This window comes from Orcinus orca, chromosome 4 (assembly GCF_937001465.1).
Source record: "Orcinus orca chromosome 4, mOrcOrc1.1, whole genome shotgun sequence".
Classification (NCBI taxonomy): Eukaryota; Metazoa; Chordata; class Mammalia; order Artiodactyla; family Delphinidae; genus Orcinus; species Orcinus orca.
In genome coordinates this window covers 140,798,920-140,819,500 of record NC_064562.1, presented here as the reverse complement: position 1 = coordinate 140,819,500, position 20,581 = coordinate 140,798,920, and the positions used below count along the sequence as shown (strand labels likewise).

General features: G+C 37.9%; 2 protein-coding genes across 6 annotated transcripts in view; one reads left to right on the top strand and one right to left on the bottom strand.

The window, feature by feature from the left end:
• ABHD18 (abhydrolase domain containing 18) overlaps nucleotides 1-15,362 on the bottom strand; it is a 34,983-nt gene extending 19,621 nt beyond the window's left edge. Inside the window, exons 1-4 of the mRNA XM_012531363.3 lie at nucleotides 15,035-15,362; nucleotides 5,701-5,809; nucleotides 4,986-5,070; nucleotides 1,117-1,217 (exon numbers count right to left, since the gene is read on the bottom strand). Of these exons, the coding sequence (XP_012386817.1) occupies nucleotides 1,117-1,217; nucleotides 4,986-5,070; nucleotides 5,701-5,792 (278 nt within the window). The 5' untranslated portion in view covers nucleotides 5,793-5,809; nucleotides 15,035-15,362. The remainder of the gene's footprint in view (nucleotides 1-1,116; nucleotides 1,218-4,985; nucleotides 5,071-5,700; nucleotides 5,810-15,034) is intronic.
• A 76-nt stretch (nucleotides 15,363-15,438) lies between these two features.
• Nucleotides 15,439-20,581, top strand: part of MFSD8 (major facilitator superfamily domain containing 8) — a 41,886-nt gene continuing 36,743 nt past the window's right edge. For 2 of the 5 annotated variants that reach the window (XM_049709471.1, XM_049709470.1), the window contains exon 1: nucleotides 15,439-15,587. In XM_049709471.1, coding sequence (XP_049565428.1) covers nucleotides 15,523-15,587 — 65 coding nt within the window. In that variant the 5' untranslated portion in view covers nucleotides 15,439-15,522. The remainder of the gene's footprint in view (nucleotides 15,588-20,581) is intronic. The other 3 variants (XM_033419405.2, XM_004265124.4, XM_049709473.1) reach the window with 2 other exon arrangements.

Below are 20,581 nucleotides of genomic sequence, written 5' to 3'. Positions count from 1 at the left end.
AATTTGCTTGGTGTTACGGTATTAAAAATTCAATTACAATATAAGCACAGAATTTATTGCAATCATTTTTACCTTATTCAATACCACAACTTTATATATGCATAATGAAATTTTCTTATTTTTAAAGATATCAATATATATGATTAAGTCCTAGAAAAACAATTCTTTAGATAGCTCCACTTCTTTTCCTTGCAGGAATAATGCTTGGCTGTACAAGCTGTTGATATCAATAACATAGTTCATGTTATCTTTTTTTCAACTTGCAGTATATAACAGGATTTGATTTATTAAAACTTTTATGTTTGGAGGTAAAAGCAAACCACACCAGAAAAAACACAGTCTTCTCTATTTGTCGTCTTCTTATCTTATCTTGGTCCTCTCATTTAATGTTTTTTCCTATATGACTTCTTCTTTTTTTTATCATTGTAGTAAAATGTATATAACATAAAATTTACCATTTTTAAGTGTACAGTTCAGTGACATTAAGTACACTTACATTGTTATGCAATCACTACCACCATCCATCTTCAGAACTTTTTTATCTTCCCAAACTGATTTACTTCTCCTTTCAATTTCCTTAGCAGTTGACATTTTGGAATTATTATCACAGTAGAACACTGCACTCTGTCAGCTCAAGGTTTGACCTTAGGCGGTTGTGTTCTCAGGCAACATAAACCTGAATTCTGAGCTTACTTTGCCTGGGCAAGGGAAAATATCACTACTTATCTATTGTCAATAAATTGTTGAATAGAACATAGACAAGAAAATTTAGGATGGTTTAATGATTATATCTGTTTTGTGCTCATGAAAACTAACTCTTAATTTTCAGTCTCATAATCAAAACTACCAACGTTAACAACTCTGCTTCATTTAGCATTCCCAGCACTGTGCTGCTTCTTGAAATTTTGAAGATTAAGCTGATAACAACTTAAGTTCAAATGTATACTAAAACTCTGTATTTTTACTCCGTCCCACCCCACATTTAATGGAAAAATGCTAAATAATTATTGCAATTAATAATAAGTAATTTGAAATAATATGGCATTGATATTATTGTAATTGTATAAGTGAACGTCAACAACCTACTACTTTAACTTTCTGAATAAAAATACTTACCTTGCAATAACAGATTCAACTGGCATGATATCAGGCACATAGTGGGCCATGGGGGAAACAAAGTGTCCATCTAGGATCTTACAGTCTGACTGCTCTTCAATCTAAAAAAAAGCAAAACCAAGATGCATACACAAGGACAGTGGTATCTAGGTCTATCATAGATGTTTTCTGTTAAAAAGTTCTATTCAATTGTAACTTTTTTTTAGTGCCTACTAAGTATCCTTTTGCCCCATTCTGCTTTCTAAAGGCTCCTACACACATTTCATTTCCTTCTATGTTCTCTACTTGAGCCTACTTGGGAAACAAACTATAAGTAAACCTTATTTGTACAATGATATACAATAACAAAATAAAATATTTGTTACAAGAATTCAACAATATAAATATAAAAACAATTTACAAACAAATTATAATTTACCACAATCAAATAAGGGTTGACATTATATATGTTAGAATGGCTTGTTTTCAGGTAACCTATTGATGAAATGAGTCACGTCAACACATTAAATAAGGAGAAATGTGATAGTTACATATGTACCAAAGGCATTTACTAATATTCAACACCTAAGTTTTTTTTCCACCTCAAATAGTTATTTTTTTTAAATAAAAAAATCTTTATCAGGCCAATAGTCAAAATTAAATTAGCAGTAAAGCATCACATATTTTCATTAAAACCAGAAACAAAAAACTGTATTTTTAGAAGCTAAATATATCAACCTCTTTAAAAAACACAAATACTAACCAGTTGTTTCAGTATCATTTATTAAATAATCCACACTTTCTTGCAAATGACTTAAAATACTACTTTATCATGAAGTAACTTTCCATAAATTTTTTTGTAAAATTATTTTTTGGAAAATAATTTTACAAATTATTTTCAATCATTTATCAGGTCTCATTAGCATATTATTTATTTCTAAACCAGTGTCAGGCTGTGCTGATCATACTGTGCCTTACAATACCCTTTGATATATGACTGACATAGTTTTTACTTACCACTCTTCCTTTTCAAGTATTCCTGATCTGACTGTACTTCCCAAATATATATTTGAGTTCTTCCCAAAATAATTTTAGGATCCTTTTATGGATCTTAGCACTAAACTGAATATTTTAATTGGGATTGCATTGCATTTTAATGGTAAGGAGACCTAACGTGTATAATACGAAATTTTTAATCCAGGAAGTGTTTACATTTTAGTCATCTTTGTGCCTCCTACAGTTTTTTTTTTTTTTTTTTTTTTTTTTTTTGCGGTATGCGGGCCTCTCACTGTTGTGGCCTCTCCCGTTGCAGAGAACAGGCTCTGGACGCGCAGGCTCAGCGGCCATGGCTCACGGGCCCAGCCGCTCTGCGGCATGTGGGATCTTCCCGGACCAGGGCACGAACCTGCGTCCCCTGCATCGGTAGGCGGACTCTCAAGGACTGCGCCACCAGGGAAGCCCCCTCCTACAGTTTTAAAGTTTTCTTTTATCTATTTTAGAAGAATTATTTGACAAAGCAGGCAGCACAAACTAATGTGAAAGGGAATAATAATTCAACAAATAGTGTTGGGATAAATGGCAATTTGGTAAGAAAAAAACACTTTCAGAGCCATATATAAGACAGATTTAAAAATTAATCAAGCTACAACTCAACACTAAAAAGAGGAATAACCTAATTAAAAATGGGCAAGGTTTCACAGATATTTCTCAAAAGAAGATATACAAATGGCCAATAAGTACATGAAAGGATGCTCAACATCACAGTCATTAGGGAAAGACATATCAAAATCACAATAAAATTATACTTCACACCCACTAGGAAGGCTAGGGCAAGTAGAAATATTAGTAAGAACGTGGAGAAATTGAAAGCATTATACACTGCTTGTGGAAAAGTAAAATGGTGCACTTTGGAAAACAGTTGACAGTTTGTTAAAAATTTAAGCATATAGTTACCATGTGACTGAGCAATTCCACTCCTAGATATATACCCAAGGGAACTGAAAAAAATATATCCACAAGAACACTAGTACATGAATATTCATAGCATTATTATTCATAACAGTTAAAAAGTAGAAACAACTCAGGACTTCCCTAGTGGTCCAGTGGTAAAGAATCCTCCTTGCAATGCAGGGGATGCAGATTTGATCCCTGGTCAGGGAACTAAGATCCCGCATGCCGCGGGGCAACTAAACTTGCACACCACAACTACTAAGCTTGCACACGTCAACTAGAGAGAAGCCCGGGTGCCGCAAACTACAGAGCCCACACACTCTGGAGCCACAACTACAGAGCCCACGCGCCCTGGAGCCTGCGTGTCACAACTAGAGAAGAGAAAACCCGTACGCCACAACTAGAGAGAAGCCCTCGTGCCACAACAAAAGATCCCACATGCCTCAACGAAGATCCCATGTGCCGCAACTAAGACCTGATGGAGCCAAAAAAAAAAAAGTAGAAACTCAAATGCCCATCAACTGAATAATGGATAAACAAAATGTTGTACATATACACAATGGGATATTATTTAGCCATAAAAAAGAATGAAGCAGTGGTACATGGTACAACATGGATGAACCTTAAAAATCTGCTAAGTGAAATAAGCCAGAAACAAAAGGCCACATGTTGGATGATTCCATTTATATGAAATTTCCAGAATGGGTGAATCCACAGAGACAACAGATGAGTGATTATCAGCAGGTGGGAGGCTGGGGAAGTGGGAGGTAACAGCTAATGGGTACAGGGTTTCTTTTGGGGGCAATAAAAATGTTCTGGAATTAGATAGTGACAGTTGCACATCTTGGAAATGTAATAATAAAAAACAACAACACTGAATTGTACATTTTAAAAGGTTAATTTTTCTGTATTTGAATTATATCTCAATCTTTAAAAACCGAGAGTGAGAGAGCAAGAGAGAGAAGGTGGGGGAGAGGAAGGATATCTGTAAGAAAGCATTCTAAAATCCTAACAGTAATTCCTCCTTGGGAGGAAAATGGAATTAGGAGGTGGAAAGTGGCATAAATTAGAGTTTTGATCTTTACTTGGTATGTTTTAAATTTGTTCAAGCCTATGATTTTTTAATAGGAAAAAAACAGAGAAAATGGAAATATTTAGCAAAATTTGAGGGAGAAATGTTCTAAATCCAGAAGATACAAAAGGAACAGCTATGTGGTATAGAGGAGGGATTTCCAATTTATAAGATCCTGTTTTTAGCAGTGAAAGTCTTTTGAAAAATGAAATCTGCTAAACACATCCAATATATAAACGCAACGAAAGCAGAGTTACTGTGGTTGAAGGCCATGAGAGATGTGAAGCCTACCCAGCTGCAGGCCCTCCCCTACGGCGCTTCAAGTATCCAATTACATAAGCCTAGAAGTGTTTTACAGGAAAACATGGCTGCTTAAAAACAAAATTATTTCAAATATATTTTCTCATATTCTCTAATTTTATAGCATTTTCTTTCTACCCTTCTCTCAGCAATTAACTATATCCCATAACATTTGCCTGATGTTATTTAACAGTTGTTTTGCTAGTAACTTCTCATGTGCTGATTCTCTCAGTAGAGTACTTCCCTGTATTACTTGTAATTCTTCTGAATGTTGAATAATTTAACTCTCTTGAGCCTAAAGATAAAAGATGAGGCTCAAAAAGATCCATCCCTAAATATTTTCTTGTATTTAGTTAAGTATTAAATATATGCTCCCATATAAACAGGCATATAGTTACTATAAGCATTCAGTTAGGGTACATAATAGCATTTAAAAAATATTAAATGAAAAATCTATATTGTACTCATGTTTTAGAGTTTATTATTATACTCCAACATTCAGCCCACTCTTGCCACACAGTTATATAAAACCTGAATTTCTATAATTGCATTTCTTTCATCTGAATACCTTATCGATGTATATTGGATAATCACTTGAAACCAGATTCTGACATCTTTCTCGATTTCCAATAATCTTTCTGAATTCAAAGAGTCTATTATGGGAAGGGGGGGGGGAAAAGAAAAAACTTCAGTATTCCCATTATATTGAGACTGATGAAAAGTAATTAAAAATTAGCAAGTCCAGTTCATAAACTATGTTAAAATTTAATTTTAATAATTAAAGAAAAAATTAGGCTTTGGTTTTTTTCAAGCTTGACATTTTGTCTCAGAAAAAACATGAGAAATATCATTGCTCCAAAAGTAATTAACATATTCAAGACTCAAAATTAAAGGCACAAATCCCTAAAATTATTTTTCACAAGTTCAAATACTTCCACGAGCTACACTATATCACAGTTTCACAGTCGTTACAAATTCAAGTTACCCAAGAAAGTTTAGTCCCTGAAATCTGTAATGGATAAAAAATTACCAAAGTTAAAAATCTATGTCTGAGAGCTCTTTATTTTTAAGTCTGAATTACTTTTAAAATAGTTCAATTTATGATTATATGGGTTAAAACTTAAGAGCAATAATTAGATAAAAGAGAAAAGGAAATAATTTCTTTCTTATATAGTAGTTAATGCTTAATTTACCAATCACTTTATATTTATAGTAAAGGACTTTGTAACTGAAATGAAGTTTCAAATGTTTACTAAAACAACAAATTCAGAAAAAAGGCTTACCTTTTGAGATCCTCTGGCCTTCCCCATCCTCTGATAAAAAGTTTTGTAAGGAGAAGTCTCCGATATAGAATATCTAACTTGCTCACACCCATTAGTAGCAAACAAACATCTATAAAACAAAAATTTAAATGACTTTAAAACATTTTATTTTACTCGGCAGGTCAACTTTCTAACCACCTCTACAAATATCAGGTAAAAATTAAACGTTGATCTACTCTCTTGGCAACTTTTAAATACACAACACAGTATTGTTAACTATAGTTACCATGCTGTACATTATATCCCCACGATTTATTTATCTTAGAGATCTTAAAAGTACTCATTACAAGAAAAAAAACTGTAACTATGAGAGGTGATGGATGTTAACTAAACTTATTGTGGTAAACACATCACAGTATATACATATATCAGGTCATTATGTGGTATACTTTAAAATAATACAACATTATTAATTATATCTCAATAAAACTGGGGGAAAATTTAAAAATGAGATTAAACTAGAACTTTGAATGTATTCTCTTGGAAATAAGATACAAGATACAGGAAAAAGAACTCGGATGAAAGTAGAGAAGAATTAGAGCCCTGAGCTACAGTAAACTCTGAATTCCTTTAGGGCAGGACCTTCCCATCCTCAGTACAGTGACTGACAGTAAATATTCAATATTTGTTGAATAGGAGTGGCTAATACCTATGTAGTACTATTTTATCTGCCAGGCACCATTTAAAAACTACACACACACATACACACACACACACACACACGTACGTTCTTGCTTAAACATCCCAACAATCTTATGAAGATATAGTACCCCAAGACAAGGAAACTGAGGCACAGAGAGGATATGATTTACTTAAGGTCACACAACAAGTGGGGGGCAGACCTAAGACTGAATCTCAGGCACATGGCTGAAGATCTGCTATACTACACTGCCTGTCTTCTACTCTACAGTGCATGAAAAGTAGTAATTAATCAGTGCTACTACTACTTACGTACCACTTATCTACCTTTCCCAAACATTTCTAAAGTTTTAAAGAAAATCTGCCTCTGTCTTTTCAAACTGAATGGTGTAGTTTTGATTTCCAGGCAAAACCTGATTCAGGTTCAGGGTTTATTCTACTTAGAAAAATGGAAAATGGAAATTTGCAGCTCCATCAGTGAGCTTTAATAAGGGCTTATCTATTACTTTGAATGCTTTTTGGGGAACCACCATTTATGTCATATTTTTACTCTTTGATTTGTAACAAACTACAACTTTAACTTAATGCTATTCTTTGTTTGCATAAGTGTACGATCTAATCCACCATCATTCGGACTGGCACTTTATTATTTTTATGACTGGACCAGCAAAACCAAATCATTCATACTGCCTCTTATGACTCTCAGGACCAAGAATAAACATTTACTAGATAATATACTTGTCAGGCCAGCGGTCCCCAACCTTTTTGGCACCAGCGACCGGGTTCGTGGAAGAGAGTTTCTCCACGCTCGGACAGCGGGAGAAATGGTTCAGGCGGTACTGTGAGCGATGGGGAGCGGCAGATGAAGCTTTGCTCGCTGGCCCGCCGCTCACCTCCTGCTGTGCGGCCTGGTTCCTAACAGGCTTCAGACCAGTACCGGTTCGCAGCCCAGGGGTTGGGGACCCCTGTGTTAGGCAATACAATCAATAGCCAGAGTATAGTATCTAGTACTTTTTGAAACTGCCCACCTCTCTTTTTCCCCAATTTCCACGTGTTATTCATTTTTTATTCTTGATTAAATTTGCTTTTTGCATAATAATGCTAGGAAAAAACCCATGATGCATATCCATCTCTGTTTATCACACTATTCATATCTACTACTATAAGTAAACAAACTGGTATTCTGATTACTAGATTCCTATGAATTATCATTAATCAGTTCACCATAGCTCAGCCATTATTGGATGGCCTAAATGTAAGTTTCTGAATTTTTAAGAATGAGTATTACTTTTTTCATTCATGCAACAGTATTTATTAAGTGCTTACTATATGCCAAGAATTATTTTAGGTCCTGTGCTACAAGATGATCAAGGCACGTTCTTCCTCTCATGGATCTTATACTTCAGGGAAAGAAAACAAATTATTTTTAGGAAAAAAAGTAAGCAAGACTAGATGATGACAACATTATTATCATAATATAACAAGACAACATGATAAAGACCAGAGGGCTCCTTTGATGGTCAAAAAAAGCCTCACTTAACCAAAGAGGTAACATTTAAACCAAGACCTACATGACGAAAAAGAGCTGCCAAATCTTTAAACTGCAAATCTCATTAAAATCATATAAGTTCTGAAGTCTATTCATGTACTATGTTCCAATGAAATTTGTTAAAAACTAGTTAGTGAATAAAGCACAGGAACAGATAATTTATACAAGAAGAAAGGCAAGTGACAGTGATCACATATTCTCTTCTTCATTTTCTAGTTGAAAAATATTCACTGTATGGGCTTCCCTGGTGGCGCAGTGGTTGAGAGTCCGCCTGCCGATGCAGGGGACACAGGTTCGTGCCCCGGTCCGGGAAGATCCCACATGCCACGGAGCGGCTGGGCCCGTGAGTCTTGGCCGCTGAGTCTGAGCGTCCGGAGCCTGTGCTCCGCAACGGGAGAGGCCACAACAGTGAGAGGCCCGTGTACCACAGGGAAAAAAAAAAAAAAATACAGAGTAAAGTTAAGAAGTGTCTCTTCATTTCTGCTAAGCTTCCTCTCCTTCCAAAAGGTAACTGCTATTAATGCTGTACTCTTGTGACCACTTGTTCTATCCATTTATATACATACACATATTTTAGGGATTTTGGTGTGTGTGTGTGGTTTTTCTTTAGTGATTTTATTTTTAAAAAGATTTATTTATTATTTATTTAATTTATTTTTGGCTGTGTTGGGTCTTATTTGCAGCACGCGGGATCTTTGTTGAAGCGTTCAGGGTCTTCATTGTGGTGTGCGGGTTTCTCTCTAGTTGCAGCATGCGGGTTTGGGGTTTTCTCTTTTCTAGTTGTGGCACACAGGTTCCAGGGCACGTGGGTTCTGTAGTTTGCAGCATGCAAGCAGTAGTTGAGGCGTGCGAGCTCAGTAGTTGTGGCACCTGGGCTTAGTTGCCCTGAGGCATGTGGGATCTTAGTTCCCTGACCAGGGATCGAACCCACGCCCCCTGCATTGCAAGATGGATTCTTTACCACTGGACCACCAGGGAAGGCCTGGTGTGTTTCTTTAAACACAGAAGAGATCAACTACAGTATTTGTATTTTTTGACATTTCTTCCTCACCCTGATTATTTATAAATATCTGCAAAGCCCTTTCAATTTCAGGATATACAGGCCTACCTCATTTTTTCTATTAATGGGTGAGTTTAACCTATTTATATATTTTTATTATGATAATAATTTTTCTATTTTTTTGTTTTATTGACTTCAGTATTTTTTAATTATTCATATTTGTTTTACATTTGAGTGTATGTACATTTGAAAGTGATACATTTAAGATGCAATATATCATAACAGCTAAAAGCATATACTCTAGAGGCAAACTCCCTTGGTTGAATACTTTACTATGTGACTTTGAGCAAGTCACTTATCCTTTCTGTAACCCATCTGTAAAACAGGGATAATGACAGTACTTACCTCAGATTGGTATGAGAAATAAATGAGTTACTATACTTGAAGCACTTAAACAGCACTTTGCAAATTTAAGTGCTATACTTACTAATAATAGCAACATTATTATTGATTATCCTTATAACTCTATTTAATACTCAAACCTGTATTTCCATGTTCTATATAATATTTATTAACTCCTGATGATAACTAATGAAAGATATATTTGATCCCTTCTCCCCACCACCCAATTTTAGTTGATATTTTTTTACTGCTTATCTTTATAACTTTAAGTATACTAATATCTCTAATCCTTAAATGATAGCTCTATAACTGATTGTGAAAGCTGAGGAAATCTGTATACTTTCTTTTTTTTTTTAAGAAGAAAAATTTTATTTCAAACAGGTTCAGTGGTATGTGTGCTACAGCAAAGGCTGATTGTAGCAGTTTCCTTTCAAACCTGCACTGATGTATAAATTAGACATTATTTGGGAATGATTAATTTCTGGTAAAATGTAGATTTAATCCAACATTACACCAATTTTTACATTTATTGTAGACCCTATTTTAGTACTAGAGGTTAAATTTTCATCACCAAAAAATGAGAATATCCTTACAGCTACTTCTAAGGTAATGAGCTGTGAAATTAATTCCTCACTATTGCTTTGAAAATATACCCCTAGGTTGTTAAGAGAAATTCCGACTTCATCCAAATCTGTTATTTAATTCTTCAGTCATCATCTACTGTTGGCTTGATTGTCACTCCTCTTCTTATTTGACCCCAACCAATTAAACGCCAGTGTTTCTCAACTCTTCGGCTAAGGGCAATTTTTTCTCCTGATTCTGTGCACACAGGATTGGTCAAAACGATTTTGCCCAAATCAGCCTTGACTGCACTAACTCTTCCTTCTGTCGACAGGGATCCTATGTTCACCATAAGTACTTCATTCTTAGACAGCTTTTGCACTTTTGCTGCTTTCTTGTCTCCTTCAGTGAGTACACCTAGAAGCCGTCTAAGCAGGAAATAGGAAATTTCCAATTCTGTGAAGACCTCAGGTAAAGCTCCAACTGCACCAAGTACCTGCCCCACCATTCCGTCAGCCTGGCACAAAGCGTGATCAATATATATATTTTTTTTTTGCGGTACGCGGGCCCCTCACTGATGTGGCCTCTCCCGCCGCGGAGCACAGGCTCCGGACGCGCTGGGCTGACGGGCCCAGCCGCTCCGCGGCATGTGGGATCCTCCCGGACCGGGGCACGAACCCGTGTCCGCTGCATTGGCAGGCGGACTCTCAACCACTGCGCCACCAGGGAAGCCCTACTTAGTTCTTCTGAGTTGTTCTAGCAAATTATTGATCCAAGGGGGTTACAGGAAGCCCCAAATCTGTAGCCAAGTCAGTCAAAAGTCTGGCTGGCATCAGAAGCAATGGCATCTGGAGAACTGAACCTTTAACTGGTGGGATCTGCACTGACTCCTGTAGTGTTAATCTATGGGTGATTAATATCACCCATAGATTAACTCAATAGAGTTCAAGTGAGTATACCCAGCTGTGGTAGAAATGGAACAGTTTATTCTTTACCCAAATAGCAAAATTCTGAATTAGTGTTCTGTATTTCAAATAAGAGACCAACTCTTTTTATATATTAAGATATGCAACTCTATTCAGGGGGCTTCTAGAGCATAAGGAAAAAATTCCGAGTGATGAATGATGATTTTAATTTTTTACTCTTTGTGAAACTGTGCAACTCTGATTGGGACTTGAACCCATGGGCCAGGGCTTGAACCCAGCCAAAACCCAGACTGGGACTCGAACCCACAGTCTTTTAACTGAGATCACACACCTGGTCTCAGGACTTAATGAAGCTCAGGTTCTTGATGTCTCATTGCAGAAAGAATTCAGGGAGAGACAAAGTGAAAGGTAAAAAGTGGATTTATTCAGAGAGAAACACAATCCACAGAGTGTGGGCCATCTCAGAAGGTGAGAAAGGCACCAGGGTACGGGGTTGTCAGTTTTTATAAGGGTAGGTAATTCCATAGGCTAGTGAGTGGGAGGAGTATTCCAGCTATTTTGGGGAAGGGGTGGGAATTTCCAGAAAGTGGGCCACTACCTACTTTTTGACCTTTATGGTCGGCCTTGGAACTGTCATGGTGCCTGTGGGTGTGTCATTTAGCTTGCTGATGTGTTAAAATGAGCGTATCCTGAGATTTAAGGTCTAGCGGAAGTCGACTAGTCTGCCATCTTGGACCTATTTGGTTCTAATCAGTTTATGTCCTGTCCTCAGGCTCTGTCATTCTTTTAAAGGTTGTGCCCTGCCCCCTTCCCTCCTGTTTCACTTGGGTCTTTCTGGAATTGTTCAAAAAATAGCACTGATACATTTTCATGTACATTTATTAAACTGCAGGAGAACAACGGCATGTCATTACAAGACAGGACTTCATTATCTTTTGCAAGTATTATAGACTACTTATTTGCTCTACAGTGGTAGGAAAAGAATGGGGGGCCAATATCTTCCCTTGTAACATCCACAGCTTCAAAAGCAATATGCATATTCCATGTTAGTGTAAAAAACAACAAAATTCCAACACTCATGTTTTACAGTAAGAAGAAAAGTACTAAACTATTCATGAGACAACCCATTTTTCTACACAGTATTCTTCTGGGGTGGTAATAGATAAAGAAGCTAAGACAAACATGCAAAAGTACAAAGTTGCCAGAGAACAGGAAAAGACCTTAGAAAAATGAACTCTTCAAGTATTTTGTAAAGTTCTATATTTATTAGGTGCCTAAATTGTTTAGGCATTTCTAATTTTCAACCCTATACTAGGAAAGATGCTGAATCACTTTAATTTCATGTAATATAGGCCATAAGAGTCAGCACTCCAAATCTAGAGCCAGCATTTTCCTTGCTACATTTACCTGACAGTAAACAACTGACCAATCATGAACAGAAAGCAAATCAAACACACACATGGCTTATGATAATCTTCGTTCTGGGAGTCTGGGGTTACACAGATCTTCTTAAATACCATTTCAGCCCCAAGAATGATATAAAATACCAGGTTTTCTGGGATGCTCTAAACATGTAGGTCTTTCTAGGCAGGGCTAACTGCTATCCAGTGCCACCATGAACAGATTATAATCCAAGCTCAGGGTAAAGATAACTCCAATATACCAAGAGGAGGCCCCATCTGGAGCCACATCAGATACTTTTTAAAGTCCCCACATTAAGCTGAACTGACACCAGTGAGCTTGTGCAGAAACAGGACCCACTTTTGCAGAGTGAATCAAGCCAAACTGACACAATTGTCATCTATACTTTTATATAGGCAATGCAAAAAAGAAGAACAAAGTGAAACAAATATAGAAGTTCTAGTATAGTGCCAAGGAATGAAAAGTCTTTCTTGGAAATGAGCTCTATTGCTAAAATGACACTCAATGTCTATTTATGCCATCTAGTACTTTTACCGCCTATCACTCAAGTACTTAAGCATTTAAGTGCAACACTAATTGTTTCTGGACTTTTATCCTCATATAGTTGATACATATCTCAAAGGCATATATGAAATTAAAAAAATACCACCATGTACAAGAACTTTACTCCACAAAAATGCAGACCTAATTTTTATCTTATAACTTCACTTTTAAATCACTTATTTTCAATGCAAGTTTAAGTAGCAACTTACAGTAGGGTTTAGATACACCAATATCCACTATTAAAATCTATTACGCTACCTCGACAAATTTAATTCCTTTTCATCTTAATTTGGAGAAGAATAAGAAAACAGGAACTTTGTTTATTTGTTTGGAGAGGTATCTATTCTAGCTGTCTATTCTATTCTAAGCAGTCATCTAAGGAAATACAACAGGTGGACTGTATCATATGCTTATGTGAAACATTTAGCAAATAATCGAATCTCTTTTCAAATTTAGTTCTTCTTTTCCATGGGCTTTAAAAGAAATAATTAGGTTTTTAAACAAATTTTTTTAATGTTTACTGTGGATGTTGTATGTTTCTAAGAAATGATTTGTTCCTTTTTTTTTTTATTGGTACAATACACAGAGCTTATTTAGATTTCACCAGTTGTACATGCATTCATCCCATGTACTTCTGCCATCTGAAGTCATCACTTGGAGGCAACAATGGAAAATAGCAGTGTCAGAAGACCTGGGTTCTTCACTAGCAGTGTGAAAGTGGCTTGAATAAGCCACCTTAAACTATAAAGAGGGAATAATAGCTGGCCTAATACATAATAGCAAATTATTTCATTTATATAAAAATTGATTACTTGTTTTGAAATATTTTAAGAGATATGGGAAAAGAATCTTGACCTTCTTTTCATAGGAAGGCTGGTGGTGAAAAGCACAGGCTTTATAGTCAGGAGTCCTGTGTTTCTTGGATTCTAGCTCTGTTGCTAATTGGAGGTGTGACCCTAGGCAAATTACTTCATCTCCATACTTTCAATTTCCTTGTATGCTTGAGACAATCCCACCTCAGAGGATTGTTGTAGGGATGAAATGAGGTAATTCAATAAGTGTTCATTCAACATATATTTATTTAGTAACCATTCTGCTTGGTGCAATACTGGTTAAAAGTTCCTTTATCAAATATACATATATATATATATATGCCATACTCTGTGCTAGGCTCCAGAGATTACAAAGAAGCTGAAGATATCGTAAAGCAACATTATGACAAAAAAATACTAATTTTACCCATGTACCTTCTTGGAAACAATCACAGGAATCTGATATGCTTTTGTGAGCTGTTACAAACAAATTTGCAAGACTGAATCCAAGTATACAATGTCAGGTCTGGATTCAGAAGATAATTCTGAACTAGTAGAAAACACACTTCAAGTTTAGCTGTTCACCAGTGGAATGTGTCAAACAGGATACACACAAGGTCACAAACAAGACAAAGATCAGAGTGATGTCATATACCATACAACACATAACCAGTATAGTGCCTGGCATAGGATAAGTGCTCCTAAATATTGATCGAAAACAACTGAATTTGAGTCTCAACTCTGATACTTTCACACTGAGTGATTCTGGGTAAGTTATTAACTTTTCTAAGCCTTAGTTCTCTGTAAAATAGAAACGTGTCTGCTTTACCTGTCATAGAACAGTTGTGATCAAATGAAATCACATAAGAATGTATCTAGTGCTAATAAAACAGTAATTGTGACACACATGACTACTGCTACCAATTAGCTTACAAGCCTGCTTGTAGGGGTAAGACGTTAATATGTAAGCACCAGGAAAGGAGCAGCACCAAGATCTACTGAAAACAAACAAAAACAACCCAGAACATATTTTCTAAAAATGTCATTTTCCTTGTGATGAAAAGATCTGGTCATTGTCAAACTGGTGCTGTGGCTTTTCTAACCCCCAGGTTACAGCAGCAGGCTCTGCTGAGTGGCATCTTGCACGGCGGAAGCTCTCAGTCCACGCAGGCGGCGGTGGGTTCGAATTTGAGGATCATCTTCATCCCAGGTCCTAATAAGGCACTACGGGTAAGGTGCCTTTGTAGTTAGCCGAGCAAGAAAACCACAGCGCGTAGCCACCTCCACCTTCCACAGAGAGAAGGGACAGCCCGCCTGCCCACCTCACTCGGCCCGGGACCCCCGCATCTCCCGCCAAGCCTTGCGCTCTCAGTCCTGCCTACTGGCACGTAGGCAAGCGCGGCAAGAGGCTTGGGAAGCGCGGCTGGCACCGTCTACTTACTCAATGGCCGCTTGGTGGGCGCCTGCTGTCCAGCTGGCCGAGACTCCGAACAGCGCGGCTCTCTAGCCTCTCGGGATTCGCCTCCTTTCTGAGCCCCAACCGCAGCTACAGCACCCTCTCCAGGAACTGAGAAGCGACGGGGAGCTGACAGGGAAGCTGGGGAGGAGGACGAACCCTGCGCGGGGTGGCTGTTTGGACACGCCCCCGAACCCTCCCCGGCTCTTCCGCGCCTTGTTCCTGGAGGCGGAGAGGCCCGTACCCTGGAGGAGGATAAGGACTTAGGGCCCCGCCCTTAACACTCATCATCCTCTCGGCACCGCCCCTCCTCCCGGGGGCCCCCGCCTCTGACCTGGGGTGCTCCGCCCACTCTGGTCTCTGGGCGTGCACGCGCACTTGCTGGCCTGTTTTGACAGCTTCAGGCCGCCTGGAATGGGAGGGAGCAGGAGGTATCGCGAGAGTTGGCCCCAAGCCTTGTGGGAGCAGTAATTATGGCGAGCTTGGGGGTAGAGGCTGAGCAGGAGCCGCTCTTAGGCCACAGCATACCCGGAAGCAGGTGAGCGGATGTTGGGGGAAGGCCTTCTGACCCTCCTGCGCTATTGGGACTGGTCCCTTTCCCTGCATCAGGCTTTGTGGGCCGAAGGAGGGGTGTCAGGGTGGCGGGAGTCGGCGGCAGGTTGCGCGAGACTTGGAGATGCGCTTTCACTTCCGCGGGGCGCCTTGAGCCGGCGGGGTCTGTTGAAGGTATTGAAGAAACGCAAACTGCCTCTTGTACCTTTACACCAACGCTGATGCAGCAACCAAGCCTCTGCATTTGGCCCTTTACAGAACTGATTATACGTTTCACACAGTTTTATTCGAGACTTGAAGATACCGGTCTCAGTATTCACTTAACTAATTGCCTGATAACTTCTTGATACTTTTTTGCAAGTAAACCTAAGATGAGCTCCCCTTTGTCCTATGTCAAATGTATAAATAAAGACTAATTTTTAAGCATTTAAGGAATGAAGTGTATTTTGACCCTTATTATTCTGGTTATTTTGACCCTGGAGTTGTTAGAGTTTGTTTCTTACTCTGCAGTTATGTATTTAAACCTTTAGGAAAACGAAGTTAAGTATTATTTTAAACATATATAATTATTACAGTAAATTAACTAAATTCACAGGTAAACTTCAGCTGTCTGTGACAGCTGTGTATATGTGGAGATATGTCAGTCCCAACATCCCAATTCATCCCACTGCCCCCCCAACCATAAGTTTGTTCTCTACATCTGAGACTCTATTTCTGCTTTGCAAATAGGTTCATCTCTACCATTTTTCTAGATTCCACATATAAGTGATATCATGATATTTGTTTTTCTCTTTCTGACTTACTTCCCTCTGTATGACAATCTCTAGATCTGTCCACGTCTCTGCAAGTGGTACTGTTTCCTTCTTTTTATGGCTGAGTAATATTCCATTGTATATATGTTCCACATCTTCTTTATCCATTTCTCTGTTGATGGACATTGAGGTTGCTTCCATGTCCTGGCTGTTGTAAATAGTGCTGCAGTGAACATTGGAGTGCATGCATCATTTCGAATTATGGTTTTCTCTGGATGTATGCCTAGGAGTGGGATTGCTGGATCATGTAGTAGCTCTATTTTTAGTTTTTTAAGGAACCTCCATACTGTTCTCCATAATGGCTGTACCAATTTACATTCCCACCAACCGTGTAGGAGGGTTCTCTTTTCTCCACACTCTCTCCAGCATTTATCGTTTGTAGAATTTTTGTTGATGGCCATTCTGACCAGTGTGAGGTGATAGCTCATTGTAGTTTCTCTAATAATTAATGATGTTGACCATCTTTTCATGTATTTGTTGGCCATCTGTATGTTTTCTTTGGAGAAATGTCTGTTTAGGTCTTCTGCCCAGGTTTTGATTGGGTTGTTTGTGGGTTTTTTGATATTGAGCTGCATGTGCAGTTGGTATATTTTGGAGATTATTCCCTTGTCAGATGCTTCGTTTGCAAATATTTTCTCCCATTCTGAGAGCTGTCTTTTCATTTTGTTTATGGTTTCTTTTGTTGTGCAAAAGTTTTTAAGTTTAATTAGGTCTCATTTGTTTATTTTTGTTTTTATTTTCATTACTCTAGGAGATGGTAGAAAAAGATCTTGCTGTGATTTATGTCAGAGAGTATTCTGCCTATATTTTCCTCTAAGAGTTTTATACAATAGTATCCAACCTTACATTTAGGTCCTTAATCCTTTGAGTTTATTTCTGTGTATGAGCACCAAACCTTTTTTAAAAATCACTTTGTTTGAAACCCTTTGGAAAATGTATTTGTCAGGTCCCTGATTTACTAAATGGAATATATGGAATGTAATTTTGTTTACATTTTATCTTGAGATCATTAAAATGAATGTCACTGCTGAAATATATTGTGATAGAGTGACATCCTCCGGGCCTAATAAGGCATTTGGGACTATGTGCTGCTATACTGATTTGTTCTACAGTGCTATACTTTTCACATCTATTTTTCATTTTTCAGCCTATTCTGTTTCTGGCAGACTATTCCTCATCATGTTTTTGTTATCTGTTGGCAACCTCTGTTTTTGTTGCTGTCTGCAAACTTCTCCCAACTTTTCTTTGGGACTTCTAGTTTGCTGTGGCTTTGAAAATCATCATTCTATTATCTAAGCTTAATAGAATTGTAGGGAGTTAGAACATGGAAGCTCTGACCGAAAGCTAAAGGTCTCTCGTATTAATCAAGTGCATGAGCTTGAGTACATGGACTTTGTGATTTTTGGATTTTTCAGCATTGTTTTTGCTTCCTCCTAATTCTTGGTTGTTTTCCAGATAGATTTCAGGATCCTTGAGTTATGGTTAGATGTATTCTTATGGTACATTCTGTCACTTTGTCCAAATAAACCTACTTTAAAAGGGGTTTTTTTTTTTCTTTCTCTTTTGTTCAAGTAATTGATGCTCATTAGGGTCCATTTAAATTCAGATGTTCTGCCTATCTGAATTTAATTTCTAGATTTAGCATTTTTAAAATAAAAAGGGAGTATTTTGAGAATAATTCAATAAGTGTACTGTCTTTAAAAACGTAGATTCCCTAGTAAAGGGAACATATGTAAAACTAACTGGCAAGCCCTGTTCACTTTGAGTAAATTGCAAAAAGATGAGCCTAGTTCACCACCAACCTCAGCCTTTCATCAAGTCCTCAGGAATCCCCACTGATCTTATCCATAGAATTTAAGAGACCAGGGTTGGCAGACTTTTCCTGTAAAGGCCCATATGGTAAATATTTTAGGCTTTGCAGGCCAGGAGGCAAAATCAAAGTTATTATATAGGTACTTAGATAACAAGAAAGAAAATAAATTTCCACAAAATTTTGTAGTAATGAAATTTAAAATGTAATAATAAATGAGTACAATTTTTTGTAATACAAGTCTAATAATGAATGTTATTGTTCATTGTCAATGTTATTGTCAAAGTTAATGTTTTCTGTCATGAAATTGATCACAAATATTCAACTGTAAAAACCATTCTTAGCTTATGGGCTACACAAAAACATGTGGTAGGCCAGATTTGGCCTATTAGACTGTAGTTTGCTGATCCCTCTCTTAGAATATCCTAAAGTATTATAGGTGCTTAAAATTTTTCTTTGCAACGTTAGCCTAGTCTCTGTAAAACAAATATTACTAGAACTTATGGTTGTATACAAGATACTTTTATAGAACATTCTCAATTTATTTCTGTCTTTTAATTTCTATAACTTTTATACCATTGCACTATTTTGTCAGTGACCACACACTGCTTTCTTTTTCCTCTTTCAATATGGGTTGTTTTTTGCTGTTCAGTAGTTCACAGATGCTCTCTCTGGTAAAAGTACAATTTTATTTTTCCCCTCAGTAAATCCATGTGTATTCCTCATAGTTTTTGAGTCGCAACTTTGATAAACATGCTATCATTTTTTTAAAAATTATTATTTATTTATTTATTTTATTTTTGGCTGTGTTGGGTCTTCGTTTCTGTGCGAGGGCTTTCTCTAGTTGTGGCAAGCGGGGGCCACTCTTCATCGCGGTGCGCGGGCCTCTCACTATCGCGGCCTCTCTTGTTGCGGAGCACAGGCTCCAGACGCGCAGGCTCAGTAGTTGTGGCTCACGGGCCTAGTTGCTCTGCGGCATGTGGGATCTTCCCAGACCAGGGCTCGAACCCGTGTCCCCTGCATTAGCAGGCAGATTCTCAACCACTGCGCCACCAGGGAAGCCCCATGCTATCATTTGAGGTATAGTTTGTAATGAAAATTTTGGACAGGACAAAACCCTTTAGCATTGCAACTTTACTTGAAGGAGAATCTCAAATGGAGAACTAATACCAGAATACAGCAATGATAATAGAAAGGAATCAAAATGTTAAACAAATCACGTTGGAATGTAATAAAAATGGTAACTTGATTGAAGGACAGTTATATTCTCCTATGTTCCTACTATGTCCAACAAGGAAGAAAGATACATTTCTTCACCAAAGTTATACTTTTTTTTTTAATTTTTATTTTTTTTTGGCTGCGTTGGATCTTCATTGCTGTGCATGGGCTTTCTCTAGTTGTGGAGAGCGTGGGCTACTCTTCATTGCAGTGTGCAGGCTTCTTATTGCAGTGGCTTCTCTTGTTGCAGAGCATGGGCTCTAGGCACGCGGGCTTCAGTAGTTGCAGCATGCAGGCTCAGTAGTTGTGGCGCACGGGCTTGGTTGCTCCACGGCATGTGGGATCTTCCCGGGCCAGGGATCGAACCTGTGTCCCCTTCATTGGCAGGCGGATTCTTAACCACTGCACCACCAGGGAAGCCTCCACAGGTTCGATCCCTGGCCTGGGAAGATCCCACATGCCGTGGAGCAACTAAGCCTGTGTGCCACAACTACTGAGACTGAGCTCTAGAGCCCGCAAGCCAAAACTACTGAGCCCATGTGCCACAACTACTGAAGCCTGCATGCCTAGAGCCCGTGCTCCGCAACAAGAGAAGCCACGACAATGAGAAGCCCGTGCACTGCAACAAAGAGTAACCCCCCCTCACCGCAACTAGAGAAAGCCCGCACACAGCAACAAAGACCCAACACAGCCAAAAATAAATAAATACATGAATAGATAAATAAATTTATTTTAAAAAATAAGGAAAAGTAAAATTTTTATTTTGAAACATTTTAAATCCGTAGAAAAATTGAAAAAACAGTGCAATAAATACCTGATTACCCTGTCATTGTTAGCCTTTTCCACACTGCTCAAATCTTTCTACACACACACACACATACACACACACAACCACCCCTCTTTTGCCAGACTACCCAAAAGTAGGTTGCAGACACTATGGCACTTTATCCTAAACATTTTAGTCTGCAGCCTCCATCTCCCCAAAACATAGACATTCTTTTACACAGCTATGTCACTGTTACCAGAGCTAGAAATACACTACTAATTCAAAATATCATGTACTATACAGACTATACTCATATTTTTCCAGTTGTTCCAAAAATGTACTCTACAGCTATTCTTTTTTAAACAGGATCTGAT